Consider the following 24,587-nt stretch of genomic DNA (forward strand, 5'->3'; position numbering starts at 1 on the left):
CATTTTTTCTAATGCCACTCAAACGCTTTCCTTGTGTGAACATAAGCTTATCTAAGCTGAACTGGAAGAAGTTGAAAGTAGCACCGATTTTCTTTTGAAGCCTGTCCTTATGGTACTGCTTCACATACTACCTATCTTTCTGTTGTTGTTAATTTAGAATGCCTATGCAAAGATAAAGCCTTACCTCAGTGGTGGGCAAATTATTGGAAACAATTCTCATGGACCGTATAAATCATCATTTAGAAAGGCACGGATTAATCAAGGACAGTCAGTGTGGATTTGTTATGGGAAGGTCATGTCTGACTAACTTGATTGAATATTTTGAGGAGGTAACAAGGAGGGTCGATGAGGGTAGAGCGTTTGATGTAGTCTACATGGATTTTAGCAAGGTGTTTGACAAGGTCCCACTGCAGACTGTTTAGTAAAGTAAAAGCCCATGGGATCCAAGGGAAAGTGTCAAGTTGGATCCAAAATTGGCTCAGTGGCAGAAAGCAAAGGGTAATGGTCGACGGGTGTTTTTGTGACTGGAAGGCTGTTTCCAGTGGGGTCCCACAGGGTTTAGTACTAGGTCCCTTGCTTTTTGTGGTATATATTAATGATTTGGACCCAAATGTAAGGGGCATGATTAAGAAGTTTGTAAATGATACAAAAATTGGCCATGTGGTTGATAGTGAGGAGGAAAGCTGTAGACTGCAGGAAGCTATCAATGGACTGGTCAAGTGGGCAGAAAAGTGGCAAATGGAATTCAATCTGGAGAAGTGTAAGGTAATGCATTTGGGGAGGGCAGACAAGGCAAGGGAATACACAATAAGTAGGAGGATACTGAGAGGTGTAAAGGAACAGAGGGACCTTGGAATGCATGTCCACAGATCCCTGAAGATAGCTGGACAGGTAGATAAGGTGGTTAAAAAGGCAAACTGGATACTTTACTTTATTAGCCGAGGCATAGAATATAAGAGCAGGAAGGTTATGCTAGAACTGTATAAAATACTAGTTAGGCCACTGCTTGAGTACTGAGTTCAGTTCTGGTCACCACATTACAGGAAAGATATGATTGTACTAGAGAGGGGACAGAGGAGATTTACGAGGATGTTGCCATGACTGGAGAATTTTAGCTATGAGGAAAGATTGGATAGGCCGGGGTTGTTTTCATTGGAACAGAGGAGGCTGAGGGTGATTTAATTGAGGTGTATAAAATTATGAGGGGCCTAGATAAAGTGGGTAGGAAGGACCTGAATCCCTTAGCAGAGGGGTTAGTGACTAGGGGGCATAGATTTAAAGTGATTGGTAGAAGGATTAGAGTGGAGCTGAGGAGAAATTTTTTCACCCAGAGGGTGGAACTCACTGCCTGAAAGGGTGGTAGAGGCAGAAACCCTCAACTCATTTTAAAAAGTACTTGGATGTGCACTTGAAGTGCCGTAACCTGCAGGTCTACGGACCAAGTGCAGGAAAATAGGATTAAGCTGGATAACTCTTTTTCAGCTGGCACCGACACGATGGACTGATTGGCCTCCTTCTGTGCTGTAGCTTTCTATGATCCTATGATTCTATAATTTTCAAAAGAAACAATGAAAGCAATCAAATGCACTTCTCCCTTTAAACCATAGAAACCATTTGGATAAGTTGCACTGCTGTCGGGTCTCGACCATAAGTTTTACTCTGGCTGGCTTTTTGGAATATAATCCATAGGGCACATCTTCTGATTTGCGAGTTGTGAAGATCTTTAAGGTCTGATTTATATTCCAATGTTACAGTACCTCTAAACACAAAGTATACCGTACTGTGCCAATTACTTTTTTAAAACATATTTTATAGCCTTGCTGTATTTGCAGAGTATGGTTAAATGAGAGCAAAAAGTAGAATTTGCATTTTCGTTTGTTTGCTTTCTCAGCTTACATATTGGCTGCAAACCCACAACTATATTTGCATTCTATTCAAAACTCGCATTTTGGATTTACTAAATAAAGAATAAAAGAATGAATGACTTGCATTTATATAATGCCTTTCATGACCTTAGGGCGTTCCAAATCACTTTACAGCCAAAGAAGTACTTTTGAAATGTAATCACTATTGTAATGTAGGAAACAGAGTAGCCAATTTGCGCACAGCAAGGCCTCACAAGCAGCAGAAAAATAAATGACCAGTTAATCTGTTATAGTTGTTGGTTGAGGGATAAATGTTAGCCAGGACACCGGAAGGAACTCCCTTGTTTTCATCTGACAGATGGCACTCCCTCAGTACTGCACTGCAATGCTAGCCGAGGTTATGTGCTCAAGTCTCCGGAGTGGGATTTGAACCCACAACCTACCGACTCAGAGCCGAGAGTGCTACCACTGAGCCAAGGCTGACACAAATCATTGTGGACACCTTAATTTAGTCTCATTTGTCTCTTGTCCTTTTTTTGCAAGTTGTTATTCTTTCATTTAGAAACAAGTGCACAACTTATTTTAAATATAACTTTGATATTATCCTTTTGCCACTCTTACCCTCTCTTTCTCGCCCTCCCCCACCTCCCCCTCTGGTTTTCTGCCATCCTTTTCTGGAGAAATTGAATTGTGTTGGGGTATGCTTTCACACAGATGGCCATTCTCCACGTATGATGTTAGACAGTGAATGACTACTGTATCGTGGAGAGCACCATAGCCAAGCCGAGTCCTGACCGGACAAACACGCACAAGTACTTTGCAGCAGGGGACATCAATTAAGGGAGTGTGTTCTGGCTAATTTGTTCCCCCCTCGCAGAAGCGACCTCATACTGATTGAAATGTAACCGTTTTCTACGGTACTCAAAATAGTAATTAAGCTAAAACGAGTAACATTTAATTTAAATAAAGTGTTAACATGATTAAAATAATTATTTTGCATACAATACAATGGATGTTGCAAATCTTCCCCCCCCCCCCCCCCCCGGTGATTTCCTAAAGCAAGAAAGTGCTTTCTCAAAGAGTAATGGATATAAAAGATTAGAGCTACTTGCTTATAATTATACTATTAGTTGTGAAATTAATCTTTGTGATGATTCCTTTCAATTTAAACGGAATTAGCGTATAAAATTAACAAACTTCTTGGGTGGGATTCAGTGCACAAGATTTCCATTCTGCTTTGTCACCCCGATCCCTGCGTCAACCATCTGTTCTTGTGTATTCTATATGCCTCACTTAGCATTTTAAACTAGAATTTATGCTGTCATTGCCAAGTAGTACCATAAGAAAATGACTATCAGTTGTAAATAATCTCAGTAACATTGTTTTTTTTTTAAAAAACTGTCTTATTAAGCTGATGCGTTTGCTGTTTGACATGAAGACGCCAGGATTTTGTTACAAGGTACAGTTGAGTAATTCCAGTGTGAAATGTTCTTGTTCTGTTCATCTTCCAACACATGGCATAGTCACATTGGCAAGCAATGAAGAACGGGGAAGGGAAAATAATTTTGTCCATGATGTATATTCAGGGAATAATGTTTTGGCTGGAATATTTGAGGCATTGGGACCCATTCCTCATCATCTCATTCTTGTGTTTCTTTTTATTCCCCCATCCATTTTCTTCCCTCCTGTTGTGAAGGTGCTTTTCCATGCTTGGGTAATGATTCCACAGGTACTGGTTGTCTTCCAGCACCTATCTCAAAGTGGCCACTTTTACTGTCGGAACCTAGACAGTGGGCAGGGACAACAGTGAGAGGGTATTACAGCTAAGTGCGATTGCGTTCTCACTTTATTTTCACACGCACACATTTTCCAGCAGGGGTCACAGGACGGTAACTGGGAAAGGGAACATGGCCAATTTTTCTCCTCCATATCCCAGAAGTACTGAGACTAATTATAGCACCTCCACTAGTGCCCCAGCTGAGGTCAGCTTACTCAGCACAGACTGGGGATTAAACCAAGGATCTTCTCTCTACTCTGTGTGGTTGAGGACCACACCATGCAATGCATTTACCCACTGAGTTGCTTCAGCTGGCAGAATGTATAGGAGGTTTGAGGTAGTCCTCCGACCAGCAGCTGAACTACAAAGCTGCACAGTTGAGGAGTACGTCAGTGTGGGGCTTACACCATGCAGACTAATTGGAGAAGAAATGTGTTCATGTACTAACCAGTGGATCCTAGTCCAATCCACTGGCAATATATTATGGCACCACAGCAATTCAGCCCCATCAAGCCCCAGGGTAGGTCATGCCTGAAGCCTTCTATTCCATTCAAGAACAATGTCAAACTTCTGATAGTATCACCAATCTCAACAATCCTCTATAGGAATTCTTGGTAATTTTTTCAAAATCTACAAATTCAATCATTTTATTGCATATTATTATTTTCATCTTCTTCTAGAAATGCATCCTTGCAGAGGTGACTTCTCTGGCTAGCAGACTGAAAATGAGAGAAGCAGGATACATACAGGACTAGTTTCTGACGACACTGCCACTAAATGCATTTTGAAATGCCATGACACTAAACATAATTTTTATTAATTGGAAATCAGAAGTTTGCACCTGCAAATTCATATTTAAAAAATTAATTTAAAACTATTTTCCTCAATGTCCATTGTTATCACCTCTGCTTCTAATGTAACACAGAACCACTCATAGGAACAACAACAACAACTTGCATTTATATAGCGCCTTTAATGTAGTAAAATATCCCAAGGTGCTTCACAGGAGCATTATCAAACAAAAATTAACACCGAGCCACATAAGGAGATATTAGGATAGGTGACTAAAAGAGTCAAAGAGGTAGGTTTTATGGAGCGTCTTAAAGGAGGAGAGAGAGGTTGCGAGACGGAGAGGATTAGGGAGGGAATTCCAAAATTTAGGGCCTAGACAGCTGAAGGCACGGCTGCCAATGGTGAAGCGATTAAAATCGGGAATGCGCAAGAGGCCAGAGTTGGAGGCGCGCAGAGATCTTTGAGGGTTGTAGGGCTGGAGGAGGTTTCGGAGTTAGGGAGGGGCAAGGCTATGGAGGGATTTGAAAACAAGGATGGGAATTTTAAAATTTAGGCTTTGCTGGATCTTTGCGAGCACAAGGATGATGGGTGAATAGAACTTGGTGCGAGTTAGGATACGGGCAGCAGAGGTTTGGATAAGCTCAAGATTGTGGAGGGTGCAAGATGGGAGGCTGACTAGGAGAGCATTGGAATAGTCGAGTCTAGAGGTAACAAAGATATGGATGAGGATTTCAGCAGCAGATGAACTGAGGCAGGGCGGAGATGGGCGATGTTATGAAGGTGGAAGTATGTGGTCTTGATGGAGTGGCTGTGGGGTCGGAAGCTTATTTCAGGGTCAAATAGGATGCCAAGTTTGTGAACAGTCTGGTTCAGCTTCACACTGTGGCCAGGGAGAGCGATGGAGTCAGTGGCGAGGGAAGGGAGTTTGTGGCGGGGACTGAAGACAATGGCTTTGGTCTTCCCACTATTTAGTTGGAGGAAATTTCTGCTCATCCAGTACTGGATGTCAGACAAGCAGCATGACAAATCAGAGGCAGTCGAGGGGTTGAGTGAGGTGGTGGCGAGGAGCAGGCCATTCAACCCCTCGAGCCAGTTCCGCCATTCAATTAGATCATGGCTGATCAGTACCTCAACTCCATTTACCTGCCTTTGCTCCATACCCCTTGATACCCTTACCCAACAAAAATGTATCAATCTCAGACTTAAAAATTTCGATTGACCCAGCATCCACAGCCATTTGAGAGAACAAGTTCCAGATTTCCACTGTGCTTTATGTGAAAAAGTGATTCCTGATTTCACTCCTTAATGGCCTAGCTCTAATTTTAAGATTATACCCTCTCGTTCTGGATTCCCACACCCGAGGAACTTTATCTGTATTTACCCTACCGTCTCCCTTTATCATTTTAAACACCTCGATTGGTTCACCCCCTCAACCTTCTAAACTCAAGGGAATACAAGTCAAGTTGATGCAACCTGTCCTCATAAGTTAACCCTTTAAGTCCTGTTATCACTCTGGTTCCAAACAGCACCGGATGTCCAAGTGCCCATTCCATACATTTTGAACCTTTTTGTTGTTCAAAAGCACCGGAAATGTTTGGGATCAGAGGTTTTCTTAATTTTACTTATCAAATTTAAACAAATTCATTGAACTGAATGATGCCAGAGCAGGGGAATGAGACACCTTTGCACTTCCTTGTACCCAGTTTTAGTATCGAACGTATCCAGGTGAAATATAGCACAAGTCAGATGCAGTGTTGACCCCAGCAATGTGCTAAAGCCCCAACCTCGGAATACCTTGCCAGTTAAACATTTCCTATTCTGATACCAAGCATCCTTGTGGCTTTGCGAAGTAAAACTGCCAATTTGGGACTAGTATTCATTCAAAAAATACAAATCATTTAGAAACTGAAACCTAAGTAACAATATAACAATTAAGAAAAATGCAACCCAGAAAGGAAAGGCAAACATAAAGCAAAATGCTGCAAATTGAAATATCAATACATCTGTTCTGCGATTTCTGGGATGGGTTCCAGCCACACATGAGTCATCTAATATAGACAGAGAAATACTGGATACAGATTCAACCCAGCCAGTAGCTGGCTGCACAGAATTAAGATGAAGGTCAGCAGATGCAGTAGCTACTAGAAAAGGTTGAAAATATAAGCCTAGAGAAGGAATAGCTTGTGAACCATACATATTTGGTTTGGGGTGCAAGCAGCCTGTGTGAACTAATCTGATCTACGTGAGATACTGGGCAGATTTTTTTTATGTACATTCATGGGATGTGGGCGTCGCTGACGAGGCCGGCATTTATTGCCCATCCCTAATTGCCCTTGAGAAGGTGGTGGTGAGCCGCCTTCTTGAACCGCTGCAGTCCGTGTGATGAAGGTTCTCCCACAGTGCTGTTAGGAAGGGAGTTCCAGGATTTTGACCCAGCGACGATGAAGGAACGGCGATATATTTCCAAGTCGGGATGGTGTGTGACTTGGAGGGGAACGTGCAGGTGGTGTTGTTCCCATGTGCCTGCTGCTCTTGTCCTTCTAGGTGGTAGAGGTCGTGGAGGTGCTGTCGAAGAAGCCTTGGCGAGTTGCTGCAGTGCATCCTGTGGATGGTACACACTGCAGCCACGGTGCACCGGTGGTGAAGGGAGTGAATGGTTAGGGTGGCGGATGGGGTGCCAATCAAGTGGGCTGCTTTGTCCTGGATGGTGTCGAGCTTCTTGAGTGTTGTTGGAGCTGCACTCATCCAAGCAAGTGGAGAGTATTCCATCACACTCCTGACTTGTGCCTTGTAGATGGTGGAAAGACTTTGGGGAGTCAGGAGGTGAGTCACTCGCCGCAGAATACCCAGCCTCTGGCCTGCTTGTGTAGCCACAGTATTTATATGGCTGGTCCAGTTAAGTTTCAAGTCAATGGTGACCCCCAGGATGTTGATTGTGGGGGATTCGGCGATGGTAATGCCGTTGAATGTCAAGGGGAGGTGGTTAGACTCTCTCTTGTTGGAGATGGTCATTGCCTGGCACTTTTCTGGCGCGACTGTTACTTGCCACTTATGAGCCCAAGCCTGGATGTTGTCCAGGTCTTGCTGCATGCGGGCTCGGACTGCTTCACTATCTGAGGGGTTGCGAATGCAACTGAACACTGTGCAATCATCAGCGAACATCCCCATTTCTGAACTTATGATGGAGGGAAGGTCATTGATAAAGCAGCTGAAGATGGTTGGGCCTAGGACACTGCCTTGAGGAACTCCTGCAGTAATGTCCTGGGGCTGACATGATTGGCCTACAACAACCACTACCATCTTCCTTTGCGCTAGGTATGACTCCAGCCACTGGAGAGTTTTCCCCCTGATTCCCATTGACTTCAATTTTACTGGGGCTCCTTGGTGCCACACTCGGTCAAATGCTGCCTTGATGTCAAGGGCAGTCACTCTCGCCTCACCTCTGGAATTCAGCTCTTTTGTCCATGTTTGGACCAAGGCTGTAATGAGGTCTGGAGCCGAGTGGTCCTGGTGGAACCCAAACTGAGCATCGGTGAACAGGTTATTGGTGAGTAAGTGCCGCTTGATAGCACTGTCGACGACACCTTCCATCACTTTGCTGATGATCGAGCGTAGACTGATGGGGCGGTAATTGGCCGGATTTGATTTGTCCTGCTTTTTGTGGACAGGACATACCTGGGCAATTTTCCACATTGTAGGGTAGATGCCAGTGTTGTAACTGTACTGGAACAGCTTGGCTAGAGGGGCAGCTAGTTCTGGAGCACAAGTCATAAGAACATAAGAACATAAGAAATAGGAGCAGGAGTAGGCCAATTGGCCCCTCGAGCCTGCTCCGCCATTCAATAAGATCATGGCTGATCTGATCCTAACCTCAAATTTAAATTCATGTCCAATTTCCTGCCCGCTCCCCATAACCCCTAATTCCCTTTACTTCGAGGAAACTGTCTATTTCTGCTTTAAATTTATTTAATGATTAGCTTCCACAGCTTCCTGGGGCAGCAAATTCCACAGACCTACTACCCTCTGAGTGAAGAAGTTTCTCCTCATCTCAGTTTTGAAAGAGCAGCCCCTTATTCTAAGATTATGCCCCCTAGTTCTAGTTTCACCCATCCTTGGGAACATCCTTACCGCATCTACCCGATCAAGCCCCTTCACAAACTTATATGTTTCAATAAGATCGCCTCTCATTCTTCTGAACTCCAATGAGTAGAGTCCCAATCTACTCAACCTCTCCTCATATGTCCACCTCCTCATCCCCGGGATTAACCGAGTGAACCTTCTTTGTACTGCCTTGAGAGCAAGTATGTCTTTTCTTAAGTATGGAGACCAAAACTGTATGCAGTATTCCAGGTGCGGTCTTACCAATACCTTATATAACTGCAGCAATACCTCCCCTGTTTTTATATTCTATCACCCGAGCAATAAAAGCCAACATTCTGTTGGCCTTCTTGATCACCTGCTGAACCTGCATACTAACTTTTTGATTTTCTTGCACTAGGACCCCCAGATCCCTTTGTACTGCAGTACTTTCCAGTTTCTCGCCATTAAGATAATAACTTGCTCTCTGATTTTTCCTGCCAAAGTGCATAACCTCACATTTTCCAATATTGTATTGCAAGTCTTCAGCACTACAGCCAGGATGTTGTCAGGGCCCATAGCCTTTGCTGTATCCAGTGCACTCAGCCGTTTCTTGATATCACGTGGAGTGAATCGAATTGGCTGAAGACTGGCTTCTGTGATGGTGGGGATATCGGGAGGCTGGCCGAGGTGGATCATCCACTCGGCACTTCTGGCTGAAGATGGTTGCAAACACTTCAGCCTTGTCTTTTGCACTCACGTGCTGGACTCTGCCATCATTGAGGATGGGGATGTTTGCAGAGCCTCCTCCTCCCGTTAGTTGTTTAATTGTCCACCACCATTCATGACTGGATGTGGCAGGACTGCAGAGCTCTGATCTGATCCGTTGGTTGTGGAATCGCTTAGCTCTGTCTATAGCATGTTGCTTCTGCTGTTTAGCATGCATGTAGTCCTGAGTTGTAGCTTCACCAGGTTGGCACCTCATTTTTAGGTACACCTGGTGCTGCTCCTGGCATGCTCTTCTACACTCCTCATTGAACCAGGGTTGATCCCCTGGCTTGTTAGTAATGGTAGAGTGAGGAATATGCTGGGCCATGAGGTTACAGATTGTGCTGGAATACAATTCTGCTGCTGCTGATGGCCCACAGCGCCTCATGGATGCCCAGTTTTGAGCTGCTAGATCTGTTCTGAATCTATCCCATTTAGCATGGTGGTAGTGCCACACAACACGTTGGATGGTGTCCTCAGTGCGAAGACGGGACTTCAGCTCCACAAGGACTGTGCGGTGGTCACTCCTACCAATACTGTCATGGACCGATGCATCTGCGACAGGTAGATTGGTGAGGACGAGGTCAAGTAAGTTTTTGCCTCATGTTGGTTCGCTCACCACCTGCCGCAGGCCCAGTCTAGCAGCTATGTCCTTCAGGACTCGGCCAGCTCGGTCAGTGGTGGTGCTACCGAGCCACTCTTGGTGATACTCCAGTAGAAGGTCCATTCCTTCATCCTTATGGCTTGGGTGATGGGGTGACCTGTAGCACAGCCACACGTTGTGTGTGCATATGGAATTTAACAAGATTGTCTCTCCACCCTCCACCGCCCCCCCCCCCCCCCTCAAAATGGTGCTTCCTTTGAAACCCTGTATATTATTGCACATCTCTCTTAATAAATAGCATGGAGGAGATTGAAATAGTATTGGCTGATGTTCAACTTCTGTTGAGTCAATGCTGGTTCCTTGAGTGACATCTCGGCCCTGTGGAAACAGACATTAGGTGCTCTCTGGGTTTCAAAAGATAATCAATTTTCTTTCAAAGAAAAGACCATTAAGATGCATTGATAGTTGATCTAGTAAGAGGGAATTCATAAGAATCCATTGCACCGCTTTACATTAAGGCCTTGGTGCATGCTGCTTTGGATTGGGGCCCTTTGATCCGAGCTTAACATTCTGCAATGCCTTCTACTTCCTTGGACAAGTGGGAAACCTGTAGTGTGTCGTCATGACGAAATAGTTACTCTCGGTACTTGGTTATCACATCCAGCGCATCAGAGGAGGAATAAACCACAGCCCCCATGTCTGTGGCACTTAATCTACATTGTACTGAAATCGGCAAAAGAAATGGCAATTCCCTTTGAAATGCTGGAGAAATGATTACCTGCAATTGAAATGACTTTTATGTGTGATTACCACTGGTTAGTGGATCCACAGAGTTTTGAATACTGCTTTGGGAATAGCAGAAAATGTTGCTGAACACTATTGATTCTTAATGAGTAGGGGACTTCATCAGGAACAAATTAACAAAAAAAAAGTCGACTAATAATTTGTGCACATTGGGTTGGTATTAATAAGAACATAAGAAATAGGAGCAGGAGTAGGCCAATCGGCCCCTCGAGCCTGCTCCGCCATTCAATAAGATCATGGCTGATCTGATCCTAACCTCAAATCTCAATTCATGTCCAATTTCCTGCCCGCTCCCCGTAACCCCTAATTCCCTTTACTTCTAGGAAACTGTCTATTTCTGTTTTAAATTTATTTTAAAGCTAATTTGACTTATCAAATGTAACTGATCGCAGTACTATAAATGTTTTTGAAAATTTTGCAGAGAAGTTAATTCATCCACACACAAATTGCTACGTGCAATTTGCTTGAAATGTTAATTAAAGCATTTTGAAGAGTATGGCAGATCCTGGGAAGTGTGTTGCGTGGGTGGCAAGTGTCTCATCACCTCAGCCATCTGCTTGTCAAACGGGGCTTTAGCATAAATCAACTAATGAACAGCAAAAATCTCACCTTGGTTTCCCCTCCTTACCTACTCTGCATCTTTGAACTAACTGAGCATCTGGAGTGACAGTTTTCAAGAGGCAACATGTAGGTGGAACACACTGGATCAGTTCTGTGAGACTACATCCCCCTTCTGTTGTTTACTGCTGGAACCTACACGCAGTGGAGATTTACAAAGGTCTCGTATTAATATATAACCAAGCCAGCTAATTTTTTTTTGTTAGTTGCGTCTGCTGAAGTTTGTGTAGCTGTCCTTTAAAAGTTATCCACAAGTGGGTGTGTGCAGCAAGGAGCAGCTGCAGCAGTTAATTGAAGGGCTGCAGCTTTCTTTGTATAGCGGTGAATGCAGTAAGTTTTGTGGTTAAATGTGATCTTCTCAAAAAGCATTGCACTGAACTAAAGGCACAACTGTTTCAGGCTGAACAAAGCTTTCTAATCTCCCATATGCAATCCACAGTGGAAACACTGTTCAAAGATGAAGGTTCACTACAGGGGCCCAGATGGCTGAGGCTTTCCACTTCTAGGGCTAATCTGGTGTTTGCTAGAAAATGAAATGGAAAGGCGAAATTGGTATCCAGTTGCTGTGTTCATTGCGTGTACTGCACACGCCTTGCAGCTATAGAAATTGCCCTGTTATTTTGCATGATAGTTAAATACTGGCAAACTAGATAACAAAGATTTGTATGTACACGTCACTTGTGTGTTAGAATATTTCAGTTAGTGAGTCAGAAGCTATTTCTCATTAAAGTTTCTGGCTCAGAACACAAAAATGTCTTTATGATCATTGCTGTGTTGTGAGGTGAGGGGCACTGAGTGGGGGCCTGTTTTTTTCCCGTGGGAAGGGTTGAAAATATTAGCAGGCAAGTCACCCCGCACTCCTGTACATCCTTGTAGTTGGAGTATTGGCAAAGGTGTGGAAGCAGGTAGCTTTCCCATTGTATGGGGATGGGAGAGAAGGAAAGAATTGCAAATGTGGGTGGGGCCAGGGGAAAGAATTGTCAATTGCAACTTTCTCCTGGTTGCAGATTATGCGCATAATTACTTTTTTGGAGAGAGTAGTGTAGGGAAGCAGTCACTGTGTCAGAACATTACTTCCAAGGCCCTATATATTGTGTGGCCGTTACACTCAAGTATAATTTCTAAGTAGAAGATTATCTTATGACGTGACTGAATTTATTCCCCTTAGGAGGACAATCTTTCTCACTCAGTCATAAGCTGCCGGTCCTACTTTACTTGTGGAATCCATTTTGTCGTGCATGATTCCTCGATCCTTTATGTGCTGTGTGCTGCAGTTATCAGGCACTGGTAACACAAAGTCCAGTGATTGGCACAGAGCACATTTTTCAGGGAATTACTTGGGGCACTTTGCCAGCCATATTCAGGTGTGCAGCTGTGTGTTGGTATAGTGGGCTTCATACCAGTTGTAACAGTTCGCTCATAGTGTATTTTGTGGTATGGAGCCCACAGTACTAACACACAAACGCATACCCGATTATCGCTGTCAAAGTGCCCCAAGTATTTCTATGGAAAATGTGCTCTATGGTTCTCAAGAATTGGCAATTAGATAAAGGGGAAACAAGCCTGTTCTCTCTCAGCCCCAATACCCTCTGTTCCATGTCCACCACCAACTCAGGATACACTGGGGTAAATTCACCAATGCTATGCTGTGCTCAAAGGGAGTGTGGGTCAGAGAATTGGCAATACGGTATTGTAATCTGTCTCTGACCCTCATTCCCTTCAAGTGTGGCTCCCCATTGGTGGTACAGGACTGGTGAATTTACCCTTTCTAAAAAGACACAAGTCTTAAATTACCTCAACAGCTGCCTCTTTTTTAATCAGCCCATCAACCTATTCTGCCAAAGCTGTAACTTGCCACTTACTCCAGGGCCCCTAAATTAACTTGGAGCCGGGAAGAGAGTGGGGCGGGGAAGGGGGATGGTTGGTGGGGGGTTTGTGGACGGGAAACATAGAAGTAAGAGTTTCCCTCAAGTCCTACTAAATTTAACGGTGGGACCTGTTATAAAAAGTTTCCCTCCCGATAGCCAGCTTGATCGACAGGCTAGCTGCCTGTCGGGCAGGAAAGCAGCTGGGGAACCAATGTCAGAAGGGAGATCGCTACAAGGAGATGCTGGAGAGATGGAAGGTGCGTAAATGCTCATAATTGTATTTGTGCAGTTAGGGGTCGGGGTCGGACATCGGGAGGGGCTGGGGTCTCAGACATCAGGGGGGAGGGAATTTGACTGATCACGGGGGTCCGATCGCAGCAGGTAAGCTTGTTGGGCCTGGAGGAAATACTCCTGCTCCTTCTGGCCCACAAGCAGTGCAATAAATGCACTTACCTCATGATGCAGCTCTTCTCTACTCCTTTTCGTTGGCGAGATTCACAAGCCCTGGGAAACCCATGCTGGAGGCATTAAATTTAAAGGCCTGTAAAAAATCAATTGAAAAAGACCTAATTAACACCTCATAATGATGTTAATTGCTCCAAGAACTACCTGCCCACCTACGCTAATTAGGGTCCTGACTGTGGCAAGTAGGTTATTCACGCACATCCAAACACGCCTCTGTTAAACCCAGAAGTGGCCGTGTTGGAGCTGGGTTGCGATTGCACTGGAAAAATCAGTTATTTTAACTACCTACCCACCCCCCCACCCAGCTATTCTTGGGGGTTAAAACTCCTCCCCCCCCTCCCTCCCTCCCTCCCTCCCTCCCCAAGCCTCCGACTGCTTGCTCCCTATGCCTCCCACTCTCTGGTGGTCCTTAGATCTCACTTACCATTTGCTCCCCGCCCTTGATTCCAAAATGCCTTCCTATTCATTCCATAGGCCTCCTCTCCTCTTCTTGCAATCTACTCTGTGGGAGATACACTGATTGTATAAAATTAAGGGTTGAGCTCTGGAAATGTCAGATTACTTTTGAATGATCAACCCTATCAACCGGCAATACCCTTACTCATTCACAATAAGGACACTTTGTCATATGGCTGACATTGTAGTCACTGTCAACAATTTGCAAGATGAAATAACTTATGATAATAGAATACCCTATGTTCACATGTTATTTGATACAAGGTATACATTAAGTAATGCTGTCTCACTCATTCCTGTCAGATCATACTCGCTACACACAATGAGTGCTCCCTCCCTCCCTCCAAAACTCAGAGCACTGATATATGTACCCAGCCACATTTTATGTCATTTACACACCTGATTCGATGCTGCAAGTCTCTAAGTAAACTGGAGCACCTGTGCGTGTCCGATCTCTGATGATGCATGCTTAACCCAAGGCATTGCCATTGCAAGTCTATTGATCTGAGGTGTCAGACCCACAGTGGTAGGTATAGTCCAGTTTGAGTGCATGTCCTGTGTTGTGACATAATGTTGTAGAGGCCCTGCTGTCGGTTGCCCAACCACTTCTTTGGATAGGTCTTAGTGAAGCTGCTGCAGACAAATTGAAATGAAATTCAGTTGCTTGGACTACCATTTTTACACCTAAGATGTACCATTAAAGGTGCAAATCTGACCCAAGAAGTGCAGAATGATACATGCATTAAAAAAAATCAGTCTGAGTTCTTAGCTTGAGTGCCCTCTGGTGGGAGGATTTATATTTCTTTTTGTGCGTTCCCAATGAATCTCAGAGACCTTTGGTTCAGGAACAGCTTGAATATGCTGATGTGATTGCAGAGACATCAATATCTAAAGACTCTGCTATTATTATTATTTCAATAAAAGATCTCGTATTGGGCTAGATGTTCCTACTGCCTGATTTTTACCAAATGGTAATTGCAACTCGTAGATTGAACTATTTTACTCCTAGCATTAACATGAATGGTTACCACCTAAAGGAAGCAATGGAGCAATCCCACGGGGCAAGCCCTGCCTCCAAAATCTTGTTCAGATGCGGTTCCATCTTTCACATCCAATACTGGAAATGTTGAATCCTCCTTTGATTGGATTACCCTCCAGTGGTGCACATTATAATGATTATGGGGGTACGTTTCACACTTTTTAAGTGATGCTACCAATGGGCATGCAGTGTCGTTCAGAACAGAACCATAACAGTTTTGGGCCATCGGTCCATCCAGCCCCCTTATCCAAAGTAATCTCTTGGTTCATTTTTAATAGCAGCATGCCTCCACTAAATAAAGTCGGAAAAATTATAAACCAAGTATTATAGGAGGAAGAATCTTTCCATACTTATTATACCAGTAATCTACAGTCAATCAAATGTAGAGGTTGCCAACTGTTAACACTTCTTTATGATATCATATTACAGGCTGAACACTGAATTGAGTCAAGAAAATTCACTCATTTGGGGACATCAATTTGGGAAGATCCAGTTTGATTTAAGCTTCTCTTGAGAAATCAAAAAAAAAAGATGTGTTCCCAATGTCTGCAAAGGGTAAACAAGTGGCACAGTGGTTAGCACATTGTCCTTTCTGGGGTGTAGGTTTGAAACCAGCACAGACTTACCTCCGTGTCTTTTTTTCTGGGATTGAGGTTAACCACATTGCAGGACAGAGTAGAAGGAGCTTTACTCTGCATCTCTCTGTACTCTACCAGGGGTGCTCAAGGTTAATATTCAGGGCCAAAAATGAAAAAGTCTTCTATTCCTCACTTCAATGAGCAGGAAAAAAATAAGTTTATAAAAATGGCAGGGTCTGTTTCTGAGGCAGAGACAGGTGTAGGTATCTTTCTTTCTTTTTGGGATTACTTCTCATTGGTGGTAGAAGGCTTTGAGAAAGCTTGTTGTGGTTTATTTTGATTTGCACCCTTTTTCCATGATGGCTAGGTGGGTTTTGCATCATTTTTCCTAGGCAATGAAAATCTCTGTATATACAGGTTGGGGGAGGAGAGTTAATTGTGTGTGTGTGTGTGACCCCCTGGTAACAGCATGCATTTGAACCTCTGGTGCTCTGAGAAGTCTGACTTGTGTGATAGTCTTTTTTACCCAAACAACAGATAGGGATTTGGATAATCTGAATTTAACCACTCTGAGTTCAAAATCCAAATCCATTTATCCATGAATACTCGTTCTTGCCAAATATACCTTTGGCCATATCACAACACAAGAATTCTACCACCCAATATTCATTACCATGACTTTTATGTGTCAGACCAAAAAAAAAGCCAATGGATAGGAAAGTTCTTCAAGTATAAGTATATATTTTTTAAAAACACAAAGGAAGTTTCTAATTTCTGTTCAGTTCCCACCTGCACACCTACAAACCTGAGGGCCTCAGGCCTGAGAGCACCTTATGTTCCACCAGATCTAGTTGGACTGCCTTAAGCAACACCATGGTTAATCTCTATGGTTAATCTTACTCCTACTCCAGAATGATGGCACCTACCACAGCAAGAGAAATGAATGTCAGGAACAAAATGCAACTGTCAATGCCTTTTCCAAAAATAAAAGGACAACTTTGGACTCAACTTTTGGAACCTACCTTTTAAGAATCCAACTTCAGCAGGCTAGGTCAGTGGGTTAATGATGCATCAATTTTATTATGATCAAAGTGTGTTCAGGGGCACAGCTCCCCAGATGAATGTGAATTTAAACATGGGACCTTATAATAATTCTTGCTTCACAATGAGACTTACGCTGGCCAGTACTGCGGCCTCCCTTTGACTGTTTTCTGCACTGCAAAATCTCCCCAACACATGTCCAGCCCTGGCCAACCTCTGAACACCAGCAGGCTGTTACAGTTTCAGGGCTGATATGTCCTACTATATAACGTGTCTGTTTAAAGACAGCTGCTAATAGAGGATGTTTTGATATCATTCGTGCTGCACCGTATAATTAACAAGAGATTTGTTTTACTTTGGCTTGTAGGTCAGGCCCAACCCAAGCTGCTGCTGCTCCTGCTGTGGGAGGACCTCCAGGCGGGCCAGCAAACCCTGGAGATGGAGGACCAACGCAACCAGTCAACACGACCAGCAACAGAAGGCTGCAGCAAACACAGGCTCAGGTCGATGAGGTAGGTTCCATCCTGCTGTGGTGGAGTTCAGGAAAAGGAAACTTGAATCCAGTGACATTTGATGAACATGATCCAAAATATTTCTAGAAATTGCATTAAGAGGCTGTGTATCTTTTTTTAAAAAAAAACTATTGTCAGGTGATTTTTTTTTCTTGAACAAAAGGAAATTTTACAAATGCCTGAAAATTAGGGGTTCTCAAGGAATGGTTGAGGCAGTGGAAAAATTGCAGAACAATGTTGATTCTGAGTACTACATGAATTCTCCACATGCAGCAAGGTTTCAATATAAGCCAGGCCACCAGAGGCACTGTGTGAAAGGCCAAGATAAGCCAGACCACAGTCTCTCACCTCCTAGCAGCTGATTACAGACTGTTGACAGATGCCTGGGAATATGTCACCTGATCGTTCTTTCAGGAAGAGACAGGAGAAAGGTCCGGCCCCACTCTCTGCTGTGTTTTCAGTCTCACCTTCCAAAATAAAATTCTATGGCTTGAAAACAAAATGTAAAATAGCCCTCGGTTCCCAGTATTTAGGAATGAACGAGTTAAATTGTTTCCATCCTGAATGTTCCATCCATATTTCAAAAAGAAGAAAAGCAGATTTATTTTGACATGATGTCTGCAGAGTAACGATCGGACTCCACAGGAAATCTTACACCAGGCTGAAATCTTTCACTGTATTATGCCATTCTTTAAGTTGAGCACTAGGTGTCCCCATGTTTCCATATGAGCTGGTGAATCTGACAATAATGAATTTTGCTGTAAACTATCGTCATCCGAGAATTATCTGCAGACAGACCTGATTATATATAATGTAAATGTATGTAGAATATACAAATAGATTACAAACACAAATCTGGCTTCAATATTCATATTTTATTGGTGCCAATTTTTGTCTCATTGCACTCCTTGGGACATTTTCCTGCATTAAAGTTGTTGTTTATAATTCATTTGTAAACAAATTCAACTTTTTTGCGACTAGATCCATTGAGGTATTAATTCTTAGAACATTTGTATTTGTGTTAAGTTTTCAATTCTTTTTGATATTGAAATCCCACATCAAAAATACACAAACAAATTGAGTATATTTGACTCCATTTGTTAGTTTGTGAGGAAGACATTGTGCTCTACTTTATGCTCATACTGAATTTGATTTTTTTGCTTGCAAATGGAGGAAAATATACCCCAATGTAAAGAAGTACTTCCTGGCACCAAATCGAACTCTGTTTTTGTAACTGTACTGATGCCCCCTTTACCTCCCCTTCCTACCTACCTCAAATAACTCATCCAATTGGACAAAATATAACATTTTCATTATTTTAAAGACCTCAATTATAACCCCTTGAAGTTTAAGCTTTTCCAGGGTCAAAAGCCCCAGCTCTAAAAGCTTGTCCTGATATGTAAGGGCTCTTAAACTCGATATTAATCGAGTGGCCCTCTCTGAACCATTTCCAGTGCTTTGATAGCCCCAGATGTGGAGAGAGGATGCAGTTTTGCTGATCCACTTCCCGTTTACAACCTCCCTTTCATGTTTCGTGCTCTATTCTCACTCACTCAAAACCAGTAGCATGACATACACAGATAACCATATATATCCAGGTGATATCCATAGGTGTTGTAAAGACAGGATTATGCAGGTGTGAACATGGAAGGAGTCGGCAGAGGATTGTATAGTTGAGGTTCCTACTGGAGGAAGTGATGCTGGGAAAGTGAGGTGCTGGGAAGTGTACATTTCCACCTAATAGGCCACCATAGGAAGCTAGCCAAACACTGTAAGAATGTATGGATGGGGCAGAACACTTCATGCCAAGAATAGTTGCTGAATAACATAATTATGTGGTAACAATATGGTCCCCTACCTTGTAATTCCTGGTGATGTTATTGAACTTTTTATGGCACTGAACCCAGGTCCTCTGGAGAGTGCTGCTAGCAATAAAATCATCAGCAACCTCCTGCTATGTTCTCTGACCCACCCTTCAGCTGATTTTATAGTCATCGTGGTGGTGGGAAGCAAGAGGTTGCCTCTCATTTGCTGCACTTGCTGCAGCAAGATTTCTATGGCCTCCCCCTTGAACCATGGCACCCTGCTGTTGACATGACTGCTGGCATTTTCTTTTTCTTTGTCAGAAACCCCTCTAGGCTGCTGCAGGCTCTTTAAAAATGCCTGAACCATGCTTTGTGTTCACCCACGTCGTGCAAATGAGCTGAACCTGAAAATATAGCCAGGTTCAGCAACAATCAAGGCAAGTGTGTCCAAACCATGCAACTTATGACAGGGCACTGGGCTACCATGAAAACTGTCCCCCATATATCTAATCCACATATATATTCCATCAATCAGAATGTTTCTAAAGTGGGACGGAGGAGAATTTTTTTTTAAAATCTGGAAGACAATTGCTTGTGGATGTCTTGGTGAAGTGATTAAAACTATATAAAATATTAAACCTATCTTTTGATGTGCAGTAGTGCTTATTTTTAGAGCTTGAAACTGTGAAATGTAATCTCGGACTGTTCTTCCCAGGTGGTGGACATCATGCGAGTGAATGTGGACAAAGTCCTTGAACGAGATCAGAAGCTGTCGGAGCTCGATGATCGTGCAGATGCACTCCAAGCTGGAGCATCGCAATTTGAAACCAGTGCTGCTAAGCTGAAGAGGAAGTATTGGTGGAAAAACTGTAAGGTGAGCCCATTTGAAACAACAGAATACCACACGCTATAAAACTGGGCAACACCAGAAAGCGAAATGTATGGGCCTTAACAGCAGTGAATGTTACTGGGGATATAAATCTGCCTTAGGACCTACAGCTTTCAATGTGGCAGATATATCAAACAGATATAAATTAATATTAAATCATCTAATACTCCATGTGTAATTCTGTGTGTATATATACATACCCAGTTCACAAATATCAGTCTGCCTTCTCTCTCATCCAACAGCATGTGTTTTGGGACATATGATAAAGGATGGTGTTAGGAGATAAACAGTATTGTTTACATCTACCACTTTCTAAAAATTCCTTTCAGAATTTTATGTACAAATTTCCAAGCTTAATTACGCACACATTTCCTGTCTACAAAACCTTGTGGTCACATTTTTGTGTCACCTTTTTTCCATTATAAATTTCTATGGAAACTGGTCACACTGGACAGTGGTGGCGCTGTACCACTGCAGTTTTGTGTCTCTGTTACTCAGCCTGGGCTGCAGAGAAACCCTTATGTTTCAGCCAATTCAACTTCTCTGCTTTCCAAATTGCTATAAGTTTTGCTATTTAACTATAAATAATAATGTAATATCAAAGTATTATATTAAAATAAGGACAGAATATATGACTTTAAAATGGGGACTGAATTACAGTCTATGTGTTGTGGTCCAATTATCCCTGTCCTCTAACTCCACTTCACCTGAAGACACCTGGGGGGTAATTTTAACTTTGGGCGATAGTGTAAAACAGGTGATGTCGGATCAGCCATTGTACCCCTCTCCTGATTTTCATTCCCATTGACTTCAATGGAAACAAAAATCGGGTGAGGCCAATGATGTGATAGCCAACACCTGTCGCATGGATGCACATTGGGCGTGGCTCCCTGCATTAACGGATTCAGAGGTCTGAGGCCTGCACTGCAACTTTTTATTCATTCATTGGATGTGGGCATCGCTGGCAAGGCAGCATTTATTGCCCATCCCTAATTGCCCTTTGAGAAGGCGGTGGTGAGCCGCCTTCTTGAACCGCTGCAGTGCACGTGGTGAAGGTTCTCCCGCAGTGCCATTAAGTAGGGAGTTCCAGGATTTTGATGCAGCGACGATGAAGGAATGGCCATAGAACCATAGAAAAGATACAACACAGAAGGGGGCCATTCGGCCCATCGTGTCCGTGCCGGCTCGAAGAACAACCAGGTGCCCATTCTAATTCCACCTTCCAGCACCCAGTCCGTAGCCCTGCAGCTTACAGCACTTTAGGTGCAGGTCCAGGTACTTTTTTTAAAAAGTTGAGGGTCCTTGCCTCTACCACCAATTCAGGCAGCGAATTCCATACACCCACTACCCTCTGGGTAAAAAAGTTTTTCCTCATGTCCCCTCTAATCCTTCCGCCAATCAGCTTAAATCTATGTCCTCTAGTTCTTGAACTCTCCGCTCGGGGAAACAGGTACTTCCTGTCTACTCTATCTGGGTCCATCCATAATTTTGTACACCTCAATCAAATCTCCCCTCAGCCTTCTCTGCTTTAAGGAAAACAACCTCAGCCTATCCAATCTTTCCACGTAGCTGCAATTTTCAAGCCCTGGCAACATTCTTGTAAATCTTCTCTGCACTCTCTCCAGAGCAATTACATCCTTCCTGTAATGTGGTGACCAGAACTGTGCACAATACTCCAACTGTGGCCTGGCTGTGGCGATATATTTCCAAGTCGGGATGGTGTGTGACTTGGAGGGGAACGCGCAGGTGGTGTTGTTCCCATGTGCCTGCTGCCCTTGTCCTTCTTGGTGGTGGAGGTCGCGGGTTTGGGAGGTGCTGTCGAAGAAGCCTTGTCGAGTTGCTGTAGTGCATCCTGTAGATGGTGCACACTGCAGCCGTTGGTAAAGGGAGTGAATGTTTAGGGTGGTGGATGGGGTGCCAATCAAGCGGGCTGCTTTGTCTTGGATGGTGTCGAGCTTCTTGAGTGTTGTTGGAGCTGCACTCATCCAGGAAGTGGAGAGTATACCATCACACTCCTGACTTGTACTTGTAGATGATGGAAAGGCTTTGGGGAGTCAGGAGGTGAGTCACTCGCCACAGAATACCCAGCCGCTGACCTGCTCTTGTAGCCACAGTATTTATGTGGCTCAGTATGTAGCTCACTGAGGAACCAGAAATTATTTAAGTTGTGGGTCTTCTCTAGAACAATGTACAGCCGCTGAGTGCCAATTTCTAAAGGACATTTCAGGAAGATTGAATGAAAGAAAATTTGATCCTGTTTTGTCTTTAATTGTTGCTCCTTTTTTGGCCTTTGCCAGCCAAATCTTGCAAGGAGACTGAAGTCCAAAACAAATTGGTGGCAATGAACTGGCATTCGCAATCTCTCAGATAATGAAGCAGTCCGAGCCCGCATGCAGCAAGACCTGGACAACATCCAGGCTTGGGCTGATATGTGGCAAGTAACATTCGCGCCAGACAAGTGACAGGCAATGACTATCTCCAATAAGAGAGAGTCTAACCACCTCCCCTTGACATTCAACAGCATTACCAGCACCGAATCCCCCACCATCAACATCCTGGGGGTCACCATTGACCAGAAACTTAATTGGACCAGCCATATAAATACTGTGGCTACAAGAGCAGGTCAGAGGCTGGATATTCTGCGGCGAGTGACTCACCTCCTGACTCCCCAAAGTCTTTCCACCATCTACAAGGCACAAGTCAGGAGTGTGATGGAATACTCTCCACTTGCCTGGATGAGTGCAGCTCCAACACTCAAGAAGCTCGACACCATCCAGGTCAAAGCAGCCCGCTTGATTGGCAGCCCAACCACCACCCTAAACATTCACTCCCTTCATCACCGGCGCACAGTGGCTGCAGTGTGTACCATCCACAGGAGGCACTGCAGCAACTCACCAAGGCTTCTTCGACTGCACCTCCCAAACCCGCGACCTCTACCACCTAGAAGGACAAGGGCAGCAGGCACATGGGAACAACACCACCTGCACGTTCCCCTCCAAGTCACACACCATCCCGACTTGGAAATATATCGCCGTTCCTTCATCGTCGCTGGATCAAAATTCTGGAACTCCCCACCTAACAGTACCGTGGGAGTACCTCCACCACATGGACTGCAGCGGTTCAAGAAGGCAGCTCATCACCACCTTCTGAAGGGCAATTAGGGATGGGCAATAAATGCAGGCCTTGCCAGCGATGCCCACACCCCAGGAACGAATAAAAAAAAAAGACCATAGCCTTCCATTGCACTGCTGCCTGGCATTCTGTTATTGACCACTACAGCACCATGAGCACTGTGCAACAAGGGGCACATTATTGGCCCCACATCATAATTCTAACATTTACTGTTCCTTTAGTTTTATCTCAATATATCACTACAAGTGAAAGATGGTTAAAACAATTGGATGAATTGATGTACAAATTACATTTGGAAAATAAAGCTCATTAACTAAAACTGGCTTTTCATAATTTTATATGGAGCTGATGTGTTTATTCGTGCTGCTTGTCTAATTTCTCTTTTGTCACACTTACAGATGATGATTATACTTGGAGCAATATGTGCATTCATTATCATCGTTATCATAAGTAAGTACCTTTACTGGAATACATGTGAACTCTGCATTGCTTCACACTAACTGCCTTCGTTTGTGGATCTAACTTAGATAAAAGAAAAACACTTTGTTCTGCATTTTTCGCAGCATGCAAGGGTACCCTGTTGCGCATCCGGAGTTTTCCTCCATGTGTCAGCATTTTCTATCAATTTTTTGGCACCTGTTCTTCAGATGTAACATACGGTTCCATTTTCAGACCTAGGATGCATTCATACACATAAATGATGCAAACGTTTTTAAGTATGTTCAGAGTGGGTTCACTGCTTGCGGCCACTTTTACCTGCACTGACAGCGGACCTCAGGTAAAGTTGGGGTACTAGTGTTACTCACTGCCTCTTGGGGCACACAATCCCAATAAGGGTCTTTCTTGAGGCTCATTCCCAGAGAATCGCTGCTTAAGGGGCCATCTTCCTCCAGACCAGGAAAAAACACCTGACACTTAGAGCATTCAATGCAAAGTGCAGGCAGGGGAGAGCAACTTGATCAATTGCTTTTCAAGGATGCAACATTTAATTTTTTTAAAGCCTCTGCCAGCCCTAGCATTGCTGCATGCCTGTTGTCCACAGGCCTTTCTAACATCCATTGTTGCAAGGTGGGTAATGACAGAATCTTTACTATATGATGTCAACCTGATTTGGCTATGCCCACATCGTTTTGGGTGAGCCTTTATATTAGTGGATCTCCCATGGCATTGCTCACGGTGAGTTGAAAGAAATACCATTTTATACGATGTAACATACAAAATGTTTTCAGGGTAACTGATTTATGATGCTGGATAAGTGCAATTATGTTTTTTTTTGGTGATATTTTTGGTTCAAATTCTGTGATTATGTCCATATTTTTGCAAACATTGTAAATTAGTGGCCTTGATTATAATCTACAGCCCCGATTTTAACCTAATCCGCCCGGCGTGAATGGGGCACTCTCTGGTCCGACGCCTGTTTTACACCCCAGCTGAGTTTTACTTTCCATTGACGGGGTGTAAAGCGGGTGTCTGACCCGACCACAACCCAATTCCACC

General features: G+C 43.7%; 1 protein-coding gene across 1 annotated transcript in view; it reads left to right on the forward strand.

Moving 5' to 3' along the window:
* The window catches only part of LOC137331138 (vesicle-associated membrane protein 2-like), a 36,477-nt gene extending 12,887 nt beyond the window's left edge, over positions 1-23,590 (forward strand). Inside the window, exons 2-5 of the mRNA XM_067994742.1 lie at positions 16,623-16,762; positions 17,120-17,264; positions 19,785-19,943; positions 23,489-23,590. Of these exons, the coding sequence (XP_067850843.1) occupies positions 16,623-16,762; positions 17,120-17,264; positions 19,785-19,943; positions 23,489-23,590 (546 nt within the window). The remainder of the gene's footprint in view (positions 1-16,622; positions 16,763-17,119; positions 17,265-19,784; positions 19,944-23,488) is intronic.
* The last annotated feature ends 997 nt before the right edge of the window (positions 23,591-24,587 follow it).

This window comes from Heptranchias perlo, chromosome 13 (assembly GCF_035084215.1).
Source record: "Heptranchias perlo isolate sHepPer1 chromosome 13, sHepPer1.hap1, whole genome shotgun sequence".
In the NCBI taxonomy this organism is placed as follows: Eukaryota; Metazoa; Chordata; class Chondrichthyes; order Hexanchiformes; family Hexanchidae; genus Heptranchias; species Heptranchias perlo.